The following is a 20,211-nucleotide window of genomic DNA, read 5'->3' on the forward strand; positions in this document are numbered from 1 at the left end:
ACGACCACGGCCGGAAGATGTAGCACCCATGTCGTAGTACTCGATCATTTCTGTACAACAGTACCTTGGACACGAACATTGTCGGGTCCAGAGGAAGAGGAAGACTGAAGATGAGATGGGCAGACACCATAGCAAAAGACATAAGGGCCTGCGACGTTTCAGTAGACGACACGTCCGATCGGGCGAAGTGGAGAGAAAAGACCAGGAAAGCAGACCCCACAATCAGATGGGAATAATAATGCTGAGGAGAGAGAGAGAGAGTACCTTGGATACGAAGATGGGAAAGTAGCAATCCTTGACGCCGAGCTTCTTGAAGTTGGTGGAGAGGAATTCGCGTATGACTTCCCAGATGCTGTATGACCACGGCCGGAAGATGTAGCACCCGGAGATGTCGTAGTACTCGATCATTTCCGCTGAAGAAAAAAAGGACAATTTATTTAATGAAATTTTCAAAGAGGGTTGACACTATTCGTAGGACTGAAAAGTTAAAGGAAACACCTCGGAAGGAAACACAGGAAACGACATCTGTAACGGTGGTATTCCACCTGTCGAATTTCTTTGTCCAATGTCACCGCGTCTCACTCTCTCACACTCTCACAAAATGTGAGATGCCACACACATTGGAAAAAGAAATTGGGTAGATGGAATACCATCCTTAAATACTTAGACCAGCCAACTAAATCGAATTTCCATCCATTTCTTTGTTTACGTGTCCATCTTTTACCTACGTCTTGATGCACTTTAATTTTTACAAATAGGCAGGTAAATTACTTTTAAAATTGACAAAACACGCGACCGACGTCTAAACTGCTCACTTCAACTGGTCAAAGTGAACACGGCTTTCTAATTTACTGTCATCTAATTGGTCTAGGGGCGTGGCTAAGTCGAATAACAGCGATGAGCCACTATTTTCTTAACGCGAACTATAGTGAATCGTATTGTAAAGATAATAAGGTCTACAATGGTCAGTTAAGTAAACTTACATTTGGTGATGACCTGTGAATACCATTCGGACAGATCGGTGTCCTTGCTGGCTTCGAGTCCCAGCCGAGTCACTTTTTTTACGCCACTCGCGGAGTCCTCTTTGGCGGGCTTTGGTGACTGAAATAAACAATACGCGATGTTAAATCGACTTCGTAGACATGTACGTGCGCGTTGTAATATGCAGATACTTATGAGAGACGGCACACCGCATGCGTGACGTGTGCGTGCACGTCTACGCACAAGCAGCCGGTATGCTCTGGCGTTAAAAAGTTGCTAGGATGTAATAGCACATCGATTTTTTAGAGAAGAATAGCGATAAATGTGGCGCTGTCAAAGATATAATTATGTACAGTCGCCATCAGATATATCTGAGCGGCCAAGGCGCTCATAAATATCTGAACACGCCTCTATTGTCAAAAGGCACTAGAGTGCGTGTTCAGATATTGTGAACACCTTGGCCGCTCCAATATATCTGATGGCGACTGTACAACTCAAGGGATTATTAAGTTAATTATATTATTTTTTCTTAGATAACAATATTGTATATTACCTATATTTGTTAATTAAGTCCTAAGCCCTAGATATTATGGAAGAGCGGGGTCTTCTGTCACAAGTATTTTATACTTACTAGAAGACTTCAACCTTTACACCTGTACCCTTTGTGTTAACAAATAAACATTTTTCATTTTTTTTTATATTTATTTATTTATTTATTTATTTAAAACTTTATTGCACACAAGAATAACTTAATGTACAAAAGGCGAACTTAATGCCATGAGGCATTCTCTACCAGTCAACCTTAAGGCCAAGCAGAAAATATTGTAGGCTGTGCATTAGAAAACCAAAAGAGAACTTATCTAGAAACAAAATATATACAATGTACATACATACATATATCACACGATTCTTTAATAAATATGGCATTAATACATAAATATAGATTAATAATACATACCTATATATATATACATACATATAAAATACATAGATATTATACGACTTGTCAGACAGATACTTAATTCTTCTTTGAACTGCCAGCAAAGAAATCACGCACAGATTTTTTAAAAGCATACTTGTTAGGTGCTTTCCTAATGTTAGGGTGAAGACCATTCCAGAGGCGGGCCACCTGAATGGAGAATGAATCGGACATAAAACCCGTCCGATGAAGAGGGATAGACAGAGCTCTGTTGCCGGTAGAGCGAAGCTTACGGTCATATTACCTGTTCTTTAGGCTTTTCTTTCTTCTCCTTTGGCTTGTTTTCCTTCTTCTCTTTAGGTTTAGATTCGCGCGGCGCAGCGGGCGCGACGTACGCCGCTCCCGTCTCGGCCTGGTACCTGGCTTTTAGGTCTAGAAGTTTCTTTACTTCTGCGTCTATCGTGGCCTGTGAAGCGAAGGGCGTTGATGAAATAATACTTAAGCCTTTATAAGGCAGAGGGAATATATTTCACACCTGATTTTGTACTTTATTTTAAAGTAATAGGGTTCAATTTGGCATAATTTCTGAAGAATATTTTTTTGATTTTTTTTTTTGAAGAGTCCCCAGCAAGCTCGGCCGAAATTCACCTTCCTATACAAACGGAGTTTCGTTCTCATTTTATAACTACCTACGTGTTGGATTGCAATGAAACTTTGCACATATAATGACATGAGGTATACTATTATAGACTGTTGTTATAATCAGGGCTCAGAAACCGTTCTTATTTGTCAAACCGGTTTCGTTCATTCGCCCGGGAACGAAAAGGATTTCGTTTCCGTTTGCGGTTACAGGTTAAAGAACTGTTCTTTTGATATAACGGTTTATGCTATACCATCAATTAACCGGTTTTTTAGTGAACGAAATAATATGTTTTGGAACGATATTAACAGGTATTTCAATACCGGTTCCGAGCCCTGGTAATAACATACAAGGTGAATACTAAGGCTCGGAACCGGTTTTTTCTTCATACAAAAAATACCGATATTATTTCGAACTTTAGTTTATTATTTCATTTTTAATGGGACAATCTAATAATACTAAGTTGTTACCTAAATACATGATTCAGTCCTACGTAAAGACTTAAAGAGCATAAAATAAATAAAAATATTGGCCTATTTTGGGTTTTTCAAATGAAACCGGTTCCGAGTCTTGGTGGATACAAATACATCCATAGTTCCATACCTTATCAGCCTTCTTAGTTTTGAGGTCTCGCACAACGTCGCCCTGCTTCGCGACTTCGGCCGCGAGTGAGGCGGCTTTCTCGTCCCCATTCATTGTGGCACTTGCCTGTAAAAATAAATATTTATTTAACAAAAGAGCAAAATTGTTGTTCACTCATGGTAATAAAATAAATACATAGTACAAATTGAGACCTGAGCAAGCGAATACCCCATAATAGCCTATTAACTCTAGCTTTAAAAAGACCGAGGTCATATTTCTCAGGGAATACAGATCGCATTCCATTCCTTAGCCGTCCTTACCAAAAAAGACGAGGCAAATGATGATGATATAATGTTAGTACCTCAGTTTTGGGTGCGGGGGATGCGGCAGGCGGGGCGGCGTTAGGAGTCCACGCGGTGCCGGTTATGGACTTATATTGTTCCTTCAGGTTCAGAAAGTTTTTCACCTGCGAGAAAAATAATATAACATAACTTGTATTTCATTGATAATACAAAAATTAAAAAAAAATACGCTCAAGTATGAAATTTCCGACACAGAAAGTAAACTAAAGCAAGGACGCAAAGCTCGAAGAATTTCGTACATTGACCCGCCTATCTCTATCGCACGCGCGTAAGTATATTGCTGTACAGTGTACACTTAATGACGGCGGTCAATGCCACTGTGCGAACGGGACAGCAATATAATGCGCGTGCGATAGAGATAGGAAATGACAAAAATCTTCTCTTCTGCATAATCTTAGTTACACCAAGCGTGGCTCACTCCGCGATTTCGTCGCTTTGCAACAGGTAGCTACAAGTACATCCGTCCCACACCAATTTTGGTGGCTAGCCATAAGCCGCGCGTGGCGCTGCCGCCACCTAGCGGTCATATCTGTCCCAATCGTAACAGACGCGTTTTCTTAGATAGTGAATATTCTGTACCTAGTACTATTATTTATTCTGTGGTTACACCATACCTCAGTGTCAATGACGCTCTTCTCAGTTTTTTCTACCTTGAGCTTGCGTATCTTATCTCCCTGCGTAGCTATCCGCTGGAGAACTGTTGCTACTTCTGACCCTGACCCTGGGGATGGGACTTCGGTTTTGACTGGGGCAGGGGCTGCTCCGGGCTTCCAGTCCTGAATAGAAATTAGGTAAAATAAAATAAAAATGACTAAGTGTCATGTGACGCCTTCTACAGTACTTTTCAAACTTCATGGGTACGCTGACAGGTTTGCACCGGTCAAATTTCAATACTATTTTGCGAGATTTGGCGTTTTTAGGTTATAAATTATGTATAATGGAGATGACATCTGTCACCCTACACCTCGAGTTTGAAAAATACTATCCCTCTTATTCATAAAAGTTTAGGGGCCTACTTTAGTTAAATTATGTTTTATCCCTTTCTTACAAATACATAAGTCAAAATGACAGATAAGGACAAACGATTATTAGCTAATTGAGGTTTGTAACGCGTTTATGAATAAGGGGGTATATATTTATTTAGGCAGGTTTTATTTATTATGAGTGAGACTTTGATGATGTGAATTTGAGATCATAGTTCGACATTTTGGGCACGGTGTGCGCTGTCAAAACTATTCCCCCACAATGCGCTTCGCATATTCCAAGAATCAAATAAAAAATATTCAAAGTGAACATACAATCACTTCAAAACATAATCACTTCACATAAGGCCACTTTTGATTTTAGAGATTTAATACATTAAAAAAATCAGAAGTAATATAATTAATAATGATCACCTTAATTTCTGCAACAGTCGATTATATAGCACAGATATCGCGTAACAAACAAAAAACATGGTTTACAGGAAAAATATCAATTCAGACAAGTGAGAACGTGACAATGAAGAAATAAACCCACCACACACAATATTAATAACAACTATCAAACCGGCTGTAATAGTAGTATGGATATGACGGTTGCACTTGTATCGTATTTCGTATCATGCGTTACTCTCGCACATGCACTTACTGTTACGTATTAGAAAGTGACCGGCACGATGACAGACGATAAAATCGGGGCCATATTAAGCGTACGAGAGTGTTAAAGAAATAAAAATACACTCGTAAAAAATACACCTATCAACTATCAAGTCATCATAAGTCATCCATTTTGGACAACAAAAGTTATATCATTCACCAAAACGTGAGACTAGTAGATAACGGGTAAGGGCATAGGTACTTATTAATTTTGCCAGTCGTATATAATATTGTAACATTTGTAACAAAGTAATCAATAACTATTAAATTAAAGATATGTTAGAAAAGGCATGTATCCACGTAAAAAAGTAACTTTAAGTCATAAATAAAAAATATGAGATTAGTACTCGTACGATAACACAGTAATCTCATGAAAAATACGCCACCAACTGTCAGTTTACTGTTTTTAATTCTAGGTTCAAGTATAACTTTTTAATTTCTAAGGAAAATACTTAATAACAGACCGATTTTGCTCAGATATCGGTAAAGACTGAACAACTGATAAACGTTAATGTGCCGTGAATGTGTTTACACAGTTGCTGTTGCATATTGGGTCGTATTGTTACGTAATAACGTACAGAAGGTAGGTCTTTTGTTTGAAATCGTATTTTATAAACTATAATAATATTGATTTGGTTTTTTAGGACTTACTACATACCTATATTATTACAGTACCTATACCTATACTAAACCATACCTACGCACACCGTCTCACCACACATATTAGGTGGTGAGTTTTATTTCAAGTAAATTACTGTGCCAAAAGTAACATTATCGACTTGCATCCTACACATAACCTAAGATAACTGTAAATGTTTACCACAAGAACCCATTTTTTTGTACATCTCAATTTGTACGGACGTATAGGTGCTCCCTTACTAAATAGGATATTTGAAACAGCTTGGGGACGGTGACAGATGTCATTTCTATACATTTTATAACCTTAAAACGCAAATACTCGCAAAATTCTATTGAGGTGACATCTGTCACCGTACCCAAACTGTTAAAACTAAACTGTGAACTGTTACACTGTGTGTGTGTGTGTGTTGAAGGTTAGCTGGAAGAGATCCCTTGCAGGGATAAGCTCGCCTTTGTACCTTTATTTCTGTAAATATTATGTAAACCTGTGTTGTGTACAATAAAGTGATTACTACTACTACTACTACTGTTTGAAACAACATAGTGACGACGATGATGATGTATCACATATCACAAGTGGTCTAAGAAAGTAATAGATTGTATTACCTGTCCAGTAGCAGCCTTGTACTTGGCCTTAAGGTCAAGCAGAGTCTTTACAGCCTCGTCGACCTTGGCCTTCTCTGCCTTGGCGGCCTTTAGCGATCGCACAAGGTCACCCTGCTTGGCGACGTCATCACTCAATGTAGCAGCATCGTTCGATGGTGCGGCCGCTGCCGCTGGTGCCGCGCCTGGCTTCCATTCCTTAAAAAAGATATAATCAAATGTAACAGATTATAAGAAAAGATGGACAGCTAAAAGCTAAAACACTTGAGAGAAATGTTTAAAGTAGTACACTAAAATTACTGGACGAGTCTATGAGATTTTTATGGTAGATACAGTCAGCCAAGAAAGTGGTAAACCACTTTCTTGGCTGACCATACCTAACTAACAAACTAATTCGTAATTTCTTATCTGCCTCGCGTCAAAAAAATGCATGAGAAGATAAATTAGTCGAAACAGACAGTCACGCCAAGTAATTGGAGATGATCCTTACCTGACCAGTAGCTGCCTTGTACTTGGCCTTAAGGTCTAGCAGGGTCTTGACCGCCTCATCAACCTTGGCCTTGTCAGCCTTGGCGGCCTTGAGAGAGCGCACGAGGTCGCCCTGCTTGCCAACGTCGTCGCTTAACTTGGCCGCGTCGCCTGATGCTGCCGGGGCGGGGGCAGGAGCGGGTGTGCCGGGCTTCCATTCCTGTTTGTGCCAATTATTATACATTAAATGATATTATGTTACAATTTATTTATCTATTTATTAACTAAGCATAACCTCTGAAGAAATAGTAGGCGTTGAATCAGAGGTTACTAACTTTTCCTGTACCACTTTCTGCCATCAAAATCATTCAAGGCTGGGACTAAGAGCACTTTTATATTTAATTTGTTAAGATTCCAAGAGTCAAGAATATTAAGGTCCTAAATATCTTATAAACATATTTTTTCTTAGGTAAATTGGTGGCCAATAGTTGGAAACCAAATTATTAAATACTGTAGCATGGTAGCTAGAAACCAAAACTAACATGCTTGTTTTTAGAGTTCCGTACCCAAAGGGTAAAACGGGACCCTATTACTAAGACTTCGCTGTCCGTCCGTCCGTCCGTCCGTCCGTCTGTCACCAGGCTGTATCTCACGAACCGTGATAGCTAGACAGTTGAAATTTTCACAGATGATGTATTTCTGTTGCCGCTATAACAACAAATACTAAAAACAGAATAAAATAAAGATTTAAATGGGGCTCCCATACAACAAACGTGATTTTTGACCAAAGTTAAGCAACGTCGGGAGGGGTCAGTACTTGGATGGGTGACCGTTTTTTTTTGCTTTTTTTTTTTGCATTGTGGTACGGAACCCTTCGTGCGCGAGTCCGACTCGCACTTGCCCGGTTTTTTAAATTAGATACAACCAAAATTGCAAATAAATTAACGATCATTTTTCCTCACCTGTCCGGTTGCAGCTTTGTACTTGGCCTTAAGGTCGAGCAGGGTCTTGACCGCCTCGTCAACCTTGGCTTTCTCAGCCTTGGCGGCCTTGAGAGAGCGCACAAGGTCGCCCTGCTTGGAAACCTCGTCGCTCAACTTGGAGGAGTCACCTGACGCAGCAGGGGCCGCGGTAGGAGCAGCGCCCGGCTTCCAGTCCTGGTTCATATTAAGGAGATTTTATTGACCTGATAATGTTAAATTTATATGAAGCTTTTTTAATCTTGTCTAACTAGTAGCTACCTTGTACAGCCGCGTCAACCTTGGCCTTATCAGCCTTGGCAGCCTTCAGTGATCGCACCAGGACAGCCAGCTTGGCGACTTCGTCACTCAAATTGACGAAAGTGATTTAAGATGTTCCTTACCTGACCAGTAGCTGCCTTGTACTTGGCCTTAAGGTCAAGCAGCGTCTTCACAGCCGCGTCAACCTTGGCCTTATCAGCCTTGGCAGCCTTCAGTGACCGCACGAGATCACCCTGCTTGGCAACCTCGTCACTCAACTTGGCAGAGTCGTTTGCGGCGGGTTCCTTGACTTGCGTTGATTGCACTGGTTTAGGCTGAAAATAAAACTGTTGTTAGTAAAATTGTAGGTAGGTATATTTCGCTGAAGAAGTGCTGGATCAAGCCAGTGATTGGTCTGAGGTAACTCCGCATGGCATTTGCAATGACGAAGTGTGACAATGTCATCATCAAAACTATTTTTTTTGTGAAAATATGACGATTATAATGACACTTCCTCACGTTTTCTATTCAAGTCGGTGCAAAGTTAGCTTAGACAGAATCATACAACTTAGTGTTTATTTTTTTGTGTGACATGACTGAGAGGCTTATAACTTGTACGGCCGCGGTAACCTCATGGTACTTTTGCATGGTAGGTACTAAAACTTTAAGTGACCGACCCGGCGTGAAATATGAAACAAAATAAACAAAACACCGGCAATCCTCAAAATAGCCTCCTTAAAAACAAGGGTACTTATTAGAGATGCACCGGATATCAGGTTACTATCCGGTATCCGGCCATTATTTTACTATCCGGCCGGATACCGTATAGTAACATTGCTTAATTTTGGAGTAAACAAATTGGATTTAAGAATCAGTCACGGTCATAATCGTTTAACACTTCACAACAATTTAAACATTCCACTGACCTGCACGCGCACTCATTTCGAACCTAGACATGTGTCCGCGTGAACGTTCACTAGGAAACAGGTCAAACCTGCAGAATGCGCACCTGAATAACCGAAATGTATGTATAGTTCTGCCGGCCGAATATTCGGCGGCCGGATACCGGATATTCGGCCGATGTTCAGGCCGAATATCCGGTATCCGGTATCCGGCCAAACAACTATCCGTTGCATCTCTAGTACTTATACTTAAGATAATGTAGACTTGTAGCCCAAAAATCTTTTCATTTGTTGTTAATAAGCGGTAGTTTAAAGACGCATAAGACGCATCCCATTATAGCGAGCGAGCGTAATCGAGGGCAGATATAACTGATATAAGTTACTTACTTTTTGGTTTGTACAGTCGCCTGCAATAATATGTTACTCTTCGAAGGCCGCAAAAATATATGACACGCTCTAATGGCTCTACAAATAAGATCGTGTCAGATATTTTTGCGGCCTTCGTTGTGTACTTAACATATTATTGCAGGTGACTGTACATCGGTTTGCATGAAAACTAGTCTATCTCTCGATTTTGATAGGCCACGCAGTGCAATTGTTATTTATACATCATAATTTCATAGAAGTTTGACGTTTAAAATAACACTTGCACTGCGTGGGCTATCAAATCCGCTGCAGACTTTTCTTGGTTTAACTCTAGATTTTTTTTCTAAATTTCGTTTCGTTTCTAAATTCCGGCCATTCGAAAAAAAAGTTCGGAGACAAGTAGATGAAAATGATACACAAAAAATCTACGAAACTAAACGCAATCTCAAATGTCAGGCAAGGTGACGGCTGTCAAATAAAATCTAAAAAGGGTATTCGGCGCGATTTTTTCTCCGAGTGAAATTTGGTTTACGACATGAATGTTTTCAACTCTAATTAGCTTCAAAATTAATGTTTGTGATAGAATATTAGTGCTACTACCTAAAGGGCGATAACCTGTAGATGAGACTTATGGTTTCGTGTTATACATTGATGTAGAATTGGGTTACTTTAAAGGCCTGGAAGTTTAAATTGTATATTCAATAAGATAATGTGGGTAGATTGATCTTGTATACAATTATCAAATTATCTGCAAGTTCACTGAAGTAAACAAAGGTAAGTTACAAAAATATTACATGAATTAGACGTAAAAACCCATTTCAAAATAACACCTAAAACTTTACGGGCGTCTAGTAACTATTACCTATACACGTGAGGAAACTGAATTAAATGCAATCTATTAAGTTAAAAGCCTCGCCACGATGTAGTTTTACTGTTATTATTATAATAAATAAGTTCACAGACCGACAAATGACCTTCATACAGAATTTTAGCCTATAGGAATCATATTTCAATGTTTCCGCCGTCGGATAACTGACACCACGCAATTATGTTAATGTAATGACTTAGGCAGTTATCACACGGGCGCTGCATCTGCATCAGTGTGATAAGTGCCTTAGGTACCTAGGTACTTTAGGTTTTAGAAAAGTTTTAGAAAATGGTGACTTAGGAAGTAGGACTTGGTTAGTGTTTAAAACAATGTAAAATGACCTCTGAAGTCATTAAATTCTTGCCTGAATTAACAACAGAGTACTGTTGTTAATATAAGACAAATTTTATTTCATTGGAAAATATGTAAAATTAAGACAATCACTGAAATAGTAGTACACACACCAAAATATTTTCATAGAAAGTAATTTCATTTGATCTTAGACTGAAATAGTACTTGAAAAACATACAATTATTAATAATCAACATAAAATATATAATCTTGTAAGCTAGCTGGCTCTAATTATTTTACATCAATACTTAAAGTCAGTAATTCAAGACTTGTACAGTCAGCAGCAGAAGTTGCTAAGCAGGCGAGGTGTTGACACACACACACACACACACACACAGACGCCCTTATACCCTTATAGCCGATAGCTCATAGCTTACTAGCTCGCGGTGGGACCAGTGCCTTAACAATAAAGTTGCGTCAAGATCTTTTTGAACACCTTGCCCGATTAGCAACTTTTGCTGCTGACTGTATCTTAATGCAATAATACCTATGGAATACAATACATATTTGTAATACAAAGAATTAATGCCCTTACTGGCATTCAAATTTATATTCAGCCACTTTCAAACTCACTATATATTTAGTATTTTATGCTGATTGTATGATTTGTATGTTTCTCAGGAGCCATAGTAGATTTAGAAATGAAAAATGTTTTTTATTCATGTTCTGTAATAAAAAACATAAACACTACTCTATTTTTCCAGCATTCAAGACCCTATGCACAAAAATGGACCAACAAACACACCTCCATTATGACCCTAACATTATAAACTGCGACGACATACCAGACACTATCTCAATAACGGCTCCAAAAACACTTAAAAAAACAAAGAAAAAACGCAAACGGCGAATTTGTTTTTACAATATGGATAACCTATTGATCACCAGGAAGTTAAAGATTAAAAAGAAAAAGTTTAAATGTGTGTTAAGCGTTAACACATGTGAAGAGAGGACTGCGTCTATTGTGAGGTCGGCTTATAATGTGTGTAAGAAGGAAGCTTATTATGAACGGATTGTGCCGATATGTTTGAGAGACATGTGTTCCGATATTTCTAGCTGTTGCAGGTCGACATTGAGCAGAGTAAGTTGAATCTTATTGCTGCTATTATCAGTGGGGAGACACTCATGACTTCGGTCGAACTCGGCTCCGTTCGGCTCAGCATTGCCCCGAGCAATTATTAGGGTTGGCTCCACTTGACTTCCTTTTGCGTGCACGACCACAGATAAGATAATCACTTGAATTTTGACAACCCTAAATTGCCGAAAGGGATAGTGCCCATATATTAGAAAAGGATAGCATGATTTGACCCTGAACCACTGCCAAACTTCGGGTTTGTAGGAAGTGTCCTTTCTGTACGGTAGTACTATTATTTGGGGCTGTCCATAAATTACGTCATCGATTTTTGACCATTTTTGACCCCCCCCCCCCTAAAATCATCCAAAAATCATCCCATGACGGGGTCATCGAATGACCCCGTTTCCTCCTACGTCATGCTACCATCATCCGATGTTTCAGACCCCCCCCCCCTAATCCCATAGTAAAAGTTGCTCAGTATAATCTCAAAACCTCCCTGGCAACGGAAATGAAGTTATTTTTTATCAAACCTGTATACTAATTCTTGGAATTTACAACGTCACGACGTTAATCTTGTATTTCCTTAGCAATTGAAACGTTTCTGTCTTTTGAAATTATTTTCGTTTTTTTAGGAATATCGTAACCCGAAAGAAAATCTCTCCCCGGTATCGTCTATAACTGATGTGTTCGCGTGTAATAACATTTCATACGAAGACGTGAGCAATGGAAGCTTCTCGAGTGACTCTGAGGAATTGGACACGCTCATTAAGCGCACAAAACAGGTAAATTTTAATTAATTAATATTGTTGGACATTCTTGCACAGACCTACATACAGACAGCAGCAGAAGTTGCTAAGCGGGCGTGGTGCTCAAAATTACCTTGACACGCTCTTATTCTCTTAATAATAAATCAATCAGTGAACGGTCTAATAGCGAAGAGTCTCGACCAACATCTTGAGAGACTCGCTAGGTGGTTGGATCAAGGGTCAGATGCAGAAGGCGGTGATCTTGGACACGGCGCGGATAGTCCGCCGGTTCCTCTCTCTGCGGCCCTAACCACCGGCAGCTTGGGCCCTGCCCCGCTGCTGGCGGCACCCTAGGTTAGGTTTTTTATAATGTTTTTATACTTATTTTTTGTTGTTTTTTTATGTGTTTTTGTATTTTACTTTTATATTCATGTTATAAATGACCTAGCCTAAGAAGAAAAATAAATAAAAGATAAAATCAATCAATCAATTTATTTAATTCACCATGGCCATAGTGTTAGTATACTATAGTGTAGTATACTGTTAGTATAAAGTCGCGTCAAGATCGTTTTTTTACCTGCTATTTTGTGTTCTGACTATACCTACGACTTAAGAAATTTCCATTGAACTCGTTTCTTTCCACTACTGGTAGCGCACTGACGTCACAAGATTACATCGAGCAATAAATTCGCAACATATTTAATAAGGTATTGAATGATAAGGTCAGTTTACCAAGAAATGGGGTTCCATTACAAATAGGTTTACACTGATCGGGCATGGTTATCGATTTTTTACTTTCATAAAACCTCATGTTAAGTATTTTTCTGAATTTATCGGGTCTGCACGGTCATCCAAACATATTTTACCTCAATCGCAAAGGAGATAATAATATGTATCTAATACTAGGTATCTACACATGTATTAAACCTTTTCCAGGCATAGTGAACCTAATAGCGACCACATAAGCGCCAATAGAATTTCAACCTTAATACAAGTCCGATTTAAGGTTCATATTCTATTGGACTTTCGAGAAAAGTTACTTTTCATTAAATTAATGATTCATTTAGTGAAAAGTAACAAAGCTGCATAAATTTTAATATGGGTATTTGCATTTTTTGGAAAAACCTTGTAGTTTGGTGCGGCCTGGAAAAGTGTTAACTGAATTTCCACTGTCTAAAATTCTAAAAGTTTTGGTCGAAGGGTGTTAATTTCCGGCGGTTCCGCGGCCGACTTCCTGACAATGCAGGGTTGCTTAATTTATCGCAGCCATAATGTGTATTGTAGTTTATAGTTTTAAGATATATTTATAATGTTTGCTAGTTTTAGCCTTTCGTGGATCTATAGGCCACTAATTGCCTGAAATACGTAAAGATTTTTCATTTCATTTCAAAACTGATTGTTCGACAGCTGTTAGCTACGGATCATGTTGTCCCTCACTAATGCAAGACACTTTAATTTCTAAACTGAGCCTCAATAACTGCAGAGAGCAGTCGGCTAGCCGAGTGCGGTCGAATTTTTGATTGATACGGTAGACTTCACTAAAGTATTGAATGTTTTTTTTTAGCGAGAGAAACAAATCAACCATTTCTACCCAGCACGAGAGTACACCAGCACACCGATGCCAAAAATCGACTATATACCCACACCAAGTCCGTATAGTATCGATACTGACAAAAAATCCATACACTCTGATACCACAATGGTACTACACCCACTTTCCGAAGCGTACTCCCCAACTGCATCTTTAGATGCAATACACATGGAAAATGATGTAACTAATGGCATAGTTGATGGTAATCTACCTTACTCTCCTATAATGACTCCAGATTTTTACAGAATGGGGAATATGGATTATTCCCCAGTACGGACTATAGATGATAATGTGCCATATTCTCCTACGTTTACTGCAGAGAGTATTGAAATAGATCATGTACCAAGTCACATAAATGCATCTATCAAAATCAAAAATTTCATCAAAAACGAGAATTTTGATAACAGGAGCGACAATCTTAAAGGAAACGAGGCATCGTCTACAATGACTGAAGTGGACAAACGAATTAGTTCTAACATACATGACAGTTTTAATATGAATGCATATGAAAACGTTAGATATTCACCTAGTTCTCCTACAGTAACTCCAGATATCCACAAATTTGCAGTTACCACACAAATGAACACTGTGAATAATACAAATGTAACACATACAATTACAACAAAGATTAAACAAGAGAATATAAATGAACAATCTACAATTAACAATTATACTAGCTCACTAAACTGTACTATTTTGACTGAAGATTTAATAAAAAGGGAGCCTTGTGAATAATATTATGAATACTATGATCGCTCTACAGATACTGATTATAATATGAACAATACTGGTGAGAAAGGGAGACACAGTCAAGCTGGTTTTAATGAACTAGCTATAAAAATTGAAAAAGATGAATATACGAATGTTGATTCGGACTTAAAAGTATTTCGGAATAATGTTAACATTAAAACTGAAGACTATTAAAGGCAGATATTTAATGAAAACGTGTTTCATAGGTTTAAGGGTTTATAGTATAGTGCGCTAAGTAGTTGATCTAAACACATGACGATTCAATTGTAATTTATTCTTTTTATTATCTAAAAAAATATCTTTTTAGATTATAAAATGTTAACATGTGGCATGATTTCTTTCTTAGTTACCGCGGATTATTCCTAGCCTAGATATCTAGACATTAAAAAAGTAGTATTATCGTTATTTATTTATGTAATAATAATATATTTTAAAAATATATTATTACATAATTTCATCTTAGCTTTTAAAATTAAGTTGTTTTTTTTTTCAAGCATGATTCTTGCTAGTTGATTTAGAGAACGTGCCTAAACAAATTATGTCTCTTTATTAAAAAAATATTATTAGCTATTTGGTTTTATTTACCTACTCTTCTAAATACTTGTACACTGCTATATACTTTTATATACCTACTCTTCACCAAAAATATTATTTGAATATACGATTTTGTAATATGTTTATTAAATAGTAATTATTTATTTATTCATTATTACACCATACATGAAAGTACAAATGGAGACTTAATGCCTTAAAGCATTCTCTACCGGTCAACTAATATTTAAATATTTCTTATAAATATACATCATTTTTGATCAAATACTGTATAAAATAACCTTTAGGGTTGTCGCAGACAAACAGTATCCCATTACTTATATCTAGCATGGAAACTACAGTAGGTACCTATATCATGTCTTAGAAGACAACAATGTCAATGAATAATTAGGTCAAAGCCGCCCACTTCACTCGTATAGTTTGTATCCTAACACCTTGTCCTCATCTTGTCATTATCGATTAAATATATCGAGTAAGGAAACACCTTGGATACGGAACCCAGATATATAGACATACATATAATAATCGTAATCAAGACGCAATGCGCCAGCGTACAATTATGATTTAATGATGTGGTCAAAGGAACTACATTGTTTGGTCTTGAATGTCAAAAGATGCAACTCTTTTTTTTTATAATTTGGTTAGTTCCCGATTCGCCGAATTCTTGTTTCGCCGTATTTACTTTAGTGCGTCACAAACCAAATATACCTACTCGTACGTGAATTCGACGAATCGGGAATTAACCCATCTTTTTGTGAAAAAATTATGCTGTAGACCCCATCTTCATGCCTAGTTGAATGGTGAATATAATACGTTGTAAATGTTCGGATTATTTATAAAAATTAGAAAAGGAGTGTTATGTTTTAGGCAGTCTGTAAAAGTCGAATATATAATGATATAGTTTAGTGACTCCAAATTTTGGCTATAAATCCATAAAGCTCCAGTAACCGCATCATGCTTAGTAGCCACTGACGTGGAGTTAAATTAAAAGCGCCTTATTTGGACTTATTAAAGCGATTACTTTAGCGTCAAAATTCTTTCTTCTTTACTTATTTTATGAATGTGAATGAAGATCAGCTTTATGGAAACAAGTAGTCTTATTTCGAAAGCTCATCGAAAATTGTCGTTTTCTCAGATATATCCTTATGCTATAGCAGACATGTATCGAACAAATAGATCAATACAGCGAATCATTTAATATGCGCAATTACCTACTACTACTTATAGATAATTAATATGCTAATAATTAAGTACGTCATCACAATGCTTAGCTTTCCGTGAAGTATGGGAATACCCACCACAACGCTTGTGGCACTTAAGGCCTTCTTCTAAACTTTATTGTTATTTCAATCGCTTGTTATTGTAGGCGATTCGATTACTCGAGATAACCAGATGGTCTATTTCGAAGATGAATTATCTCTGTCACTCCAGTAGATAGAAATGGAGACAGATGATCTGTAGTGTTCCCAGAAGAACCACGACTCCGTTTTAGGTACGCATACAGTCTCTACTCTACAGGGGGCCTACCCAAAAACACAATTATACATCGACAAACGCCAAACGAAGAACAAATGTATTGGGATGACAGACGCTATGAAGTCACGTGATACTTTAATTAAGTTTTGATAGGCCAAGCACAAGATTCGCGCGACAAAGCCGCGACAGTATCTCGCAGCGAGATACTGTCGCGCCAATTATATGCTAGCCCGGTTGGCCTATCACAAAGACGAATCGCGATATCATACTGGTTCTTCAGTTATCAGTGATCGACTCGGTAAACCGTATGAATCCACAATCTAAGTATTAACTATGGCCATCCAGCATATACCTTATTCCAACTAAATAAGGTCTACGTCTGTTAAATTGCTGTTAAAACACGCTTTCGAACTCAGTCGTAACCGCCACATATGCCATCGTCCTTTTCAACTTAGATTAGGTACCTAAGTTCCTACCGCATATAAATACGGGTTCGCAGTGACAAGAGCACAGAGTCATCCAAGATGAAGACGGTACTGATTGCCTGCTTGATAGCCTACGTGGCCGCGGAGACTAAATACGATTCGTCTCACGATGACATAGATCTGACGGAGGTGTTGGGGAACGAGCGTCTGTTGGTGGGATACACTAATTGTTTGGTGGACAAGGGCCCGTGCACTCCGGAGGTTAAGCAGCTGAAAGGTATGTTGTAATTGTACTAGGTCAATACAAACATTTTCACCACACCAGCTCGGAAAGGCTTACTTTGCACTTCAAAAACGGATAGCAAAGTTCCACTTTGCTACTCGTATCAGTAATTCACATGTGAGGCAAAGTAATCAAGTGTAAATTTTAAGTTGTTTTGTTATGTTTGCTGGTAGAATTGGCTTTTAAATGATGATTTTGAATGATATAATATTTAATAACATCCATTTGATTTTGTTTGATATTTTACATTTAATATTTGCTTCGGGTTGGTGCATGGTGAAAAATTTTGTGTTTCACTCGGTGGCAAAATTTGTTTAACCCTCGTGCCTTGAAACCCTCGCAACACAACGCTCAATAGACCATTTTTGAACCACTCGCTACGCTCATGGTTTAATTTTGAGAATCTTTCGCTTGCTTGGGAATCAATATTAGCACAAGAGGTTAAACAGCAACTTTGCCCCTTGTAAAACAAATATTAACTATTATCTCGGTCTGACTCTAATAACTTCCCTGGTTTCTTATATATCTATTAATTAATATTTGTGAATAGGTTACCTTTTGGTTACCTTACTCTCTTGGGTACTGAAATATAATGTGTGCCAAATTTCATCGATCCATTCAATAAAAAACGGCTGTTTTTGCGTGATGGAGATAAAACATCCAAATATAGAATTTTCGATATTTATGATACCTATTAGGTGGGTACGAGTCCGCTGAGTCTAATGATGTATTTTATTAACAGATAAACTTCCCGAGGCCCTGGCGACCCGCTGCGCCAAGTGCACAGACAAACAGAAGAGCGTCGGCAAGCAGCTGGTCAAGGAGCTCAAAGAAAAACACCCCGACCTGTGGAAACAGCTGGTCTCCAAATACGACCCTAACGGGAAATACCACAAGTCTTTCGAAGACTTCCTGAAGAACTAAGTTTGTCTATGGCCAGGCACGATTTAGACAATCAATTTTATTGCGCAATTAGCTTTCTGTCTCACTTTCAAGTCATGTGCCAGCTAATATTGCGCAAAATATTGACCCTGTGGAAGATTCGGGGTTTTACTTGTGTTTAATTCATTGGGAGTCGATGTTTTTGAAGATTTATGTTATATATTTTTCGTTCATTTATAGTTTATCGTATAATAAAAAGTATTAAGAATAATATAGTTTATTTATCACAACATCTAAACTAAAACTGTCTATCAATCTAAATAGATACCTACTAGAAATAATATAATTTATAAATTACCTACCTATATACGCAACTGAATAGGTATCTAATATACCTTACCTAATTTGTTTGCAAAACATCCGATCAGTAATCGAAAATTGTATACTTGTAGCATAAAACTTAGATCAAATGTCATAGTTTCAGACTCGCAGTATAATTTGGCGTATTAAAAAAAAAGTATAATATGACAATATTGCAACATTTCTTTCAGTAAATTCAAGTAATACTAAGCTACACCTACATTGTTCTTAACGAGAATCTATTTTCTACCTTGAGACTTAATCAATGCGCGCCTGAACGTCTCAAAACCCACCCATCCATCAGAATGTTGTTTCATAGCTTCTTGCCAAATTTCCTCAAAAGTGTCGTCCGTGAACTGTTCTCCGCTCTTCTCAAATACTTTTCTAACTAGTTGAGGATCTCTTTTAGCATACATGTCACGGTGGCTGACGTTAAACGCGGAAAAGACGCTTGGGTTCAAGCAGGCCTTTGCGTCAGATTCTTGTGGAAGAGAAGATATATCCTTCTTGCAGCAATTTTCAGGTATTATTGGGTAGTCGCGATCGAAATATCGCCCGGATGGAACGCCCGCCATTGGACTTATTACTTCAGGACATTTTGGCTCGCTCAACTCCATGTATGTCGTTTGGTAGCTAAGGCAATTGTCTGGTATGTCAGGTATTTTTGGGATCTCTGGCGTCGGTTCTCTATAATTTATCACGTGAACGAACGTCTTATACTTTATTCGGGACCCATCGAAAGCTTTCCACAATAATAACAGAGTTTCGATGATGAAAGAATCGAATTTGATCCTCTTTATAAAGCACTGTTCGTAAACGATATCTTTTGATAGCCACCCCGAATGTTCTGTATCAAAGTGTTTAAGGAGTAAGTAGAATTTAACGAAGAAATCTGGTAAGAACAGTTTGGCTAAGACTCTTCTTACACGATTGAGATGAGCAAAACATTTCTTGATGAATTCCTTTTCCGGGTATAGTTTACAGGAAGTGAAAGATTCCACGGAGGGTATTTGAGTTCCAGACGGAGCACCAAAGCTGCTGCCTTCTGGTACTTGTTTTATATTATCACAAGGGGCCAATACCTTTCCTAGCCGTGAATGGTTAGCGTTTAAATAGTCTGCATGGCTACTTGCAACTACGACGGCAGTGATACCATTTTGAACATTGTCATCAGTCAGGCATTTTTTTACGCATTCTAAGAGTTCTTTCTTGTCACGGAAAATCGCGTCGGGGTTGAATGGTTCACAATAATTACGCTTCTTTTGAACACCGGCTTGTTTGAAAGGCGGGGTCTTGTCAGGTAAAGGAACCTTGGGCATGACTAAATCGTATAAAGACACACGTTCTGTTTTCTTTCCGAAAGTTGTATTTTTATTTAAACCTCCTGGCAGCATAGGAGCAGGATCCCTGCTTTGGCCGAGAGGTTTCCAGTAGGAAGCATATACGGTGGATTTTAAATCCTCGGCTAGGGTTCGAATCTTCGTGTTCTTTTTCGAAAACATTACTTCTCGGACATCGGTAAAAAACGCGGCA

General features: G+C 38.2%; 3 protein-coding genes across 5 annotated transcripts in view; 2 read left to right on the top strand and 1 right to left on the bottom strand.

Moving 5' to 3' along the window:
• The window catches only part of LOC134673254 (DNA repair protein XRCC4-like), a 161,831-nt gene that overhangs the window by 21,351 nt on the left and 120,269 nt on the right, over window positions 1–20,211 (top strand). The gene's annotated exons all lie outside the window — the stretch shown is intronic.
• LOC134673236 (bifunctional glutamate/proline--tRNA ligase) overlaps window positions 1–20,211 on the bottom strand; it is a 74,685-nt gene that overhangs the window by 19,249 nt on the left and 35,225 nt on the right. For 2 of the 3 annotated variants that reach the window (XM_063531187.1, XM_063531188.1), the window contains exons 7-16: window positions 8,195–8,386; window positions 7,794–7,988; window positions 6,854–7,051; window positions 6,367–6,561; window positions 4,099–4,260; window positions 3,484–3,588; window positions 3,144–3,248; window positions 2,205–2,366; window positions 984–1,101; window positions 265–413 (exon numbers count right to left, since the gene is read on the bottom strand). In XM_063531187.1, coding sequence (XP_063387257.1) covers window positions 265–413; window positions 984–1,101; window positions 2,205–2,366; window positions 3,144–3,248; window positions 3,484–3,588; window positions 4,099–4,260; window positions 6,367–6,561; window positions 6,854–7,051; window positions 7,794–7,988; window positions 8,195–8,386 — 1,581 coding nt within the window. The remainder of the gene's footprint in view (window positions 1–264; window positions 414–983; window positions 1,102–2,204; window positions 2,367–3,143; window positions 3,249–3,483; window positions 3,589–4,098; window positions 4,261–6,366; window positions 6,562–6,853; window positions 7,052–7,793; window positions 7,989–8,194; window positions 8,387–20,211) is intronic. The other variant, XM_063531189.1, reaches the window with a different exon arrangement.
• Window positions 17,223–18,589, top strand: LOC134673257 (allergen Tha p 1-like). Its single transcript, XM_063531221.1, has 2 exons — window positions 17,223–17,430; window positions 18,179–18,589. Exons 1-2 carry the CDS (start codon window positions 17,253–17,255, stop codon window positions 18,358–18,360), a joined length of 360 nt encoding a protein of 119 aa, XP_063387291.1. The 5' UTR covers window positions 17,223–17,252; the 3' UTR covers window positions 18,361–18,589.

The sequence above is a fragment of the Cydia fagiglandana genome, chromosome 18 (genome assembly GCF_963556715.1).
Source record: "Cydia fagiglandana chromosome 18, ilCydFagi1.1, whole genome shotgun sequence".
Classification (NCBI taxonomy): Eukaryota; Metazoa; Arthropoda; class Insecta; order Lepidoptera; family Tortricidae; genus Cydia; species Cydia fagiglandana.

What these genes read in the sequence shown, in the direction of transcription:
- LOC134673257 (XM_063531221.1), top strand. Translation starts at nt 17,253, where the DNA reads ATGAAGACGGTACTGATTGCCTGCTTGATAGCCTACGTGGCCGCGGAG. An exon ending in GGAGGTTAAGCAGCTGAAAG is followed by an intron (nt 17,431 to 18,178) that starts GTATGTTGTAAT and finishes TTTTATTAACAG; the next exon opens with ATAAACTTCCCGAGGCCCTG.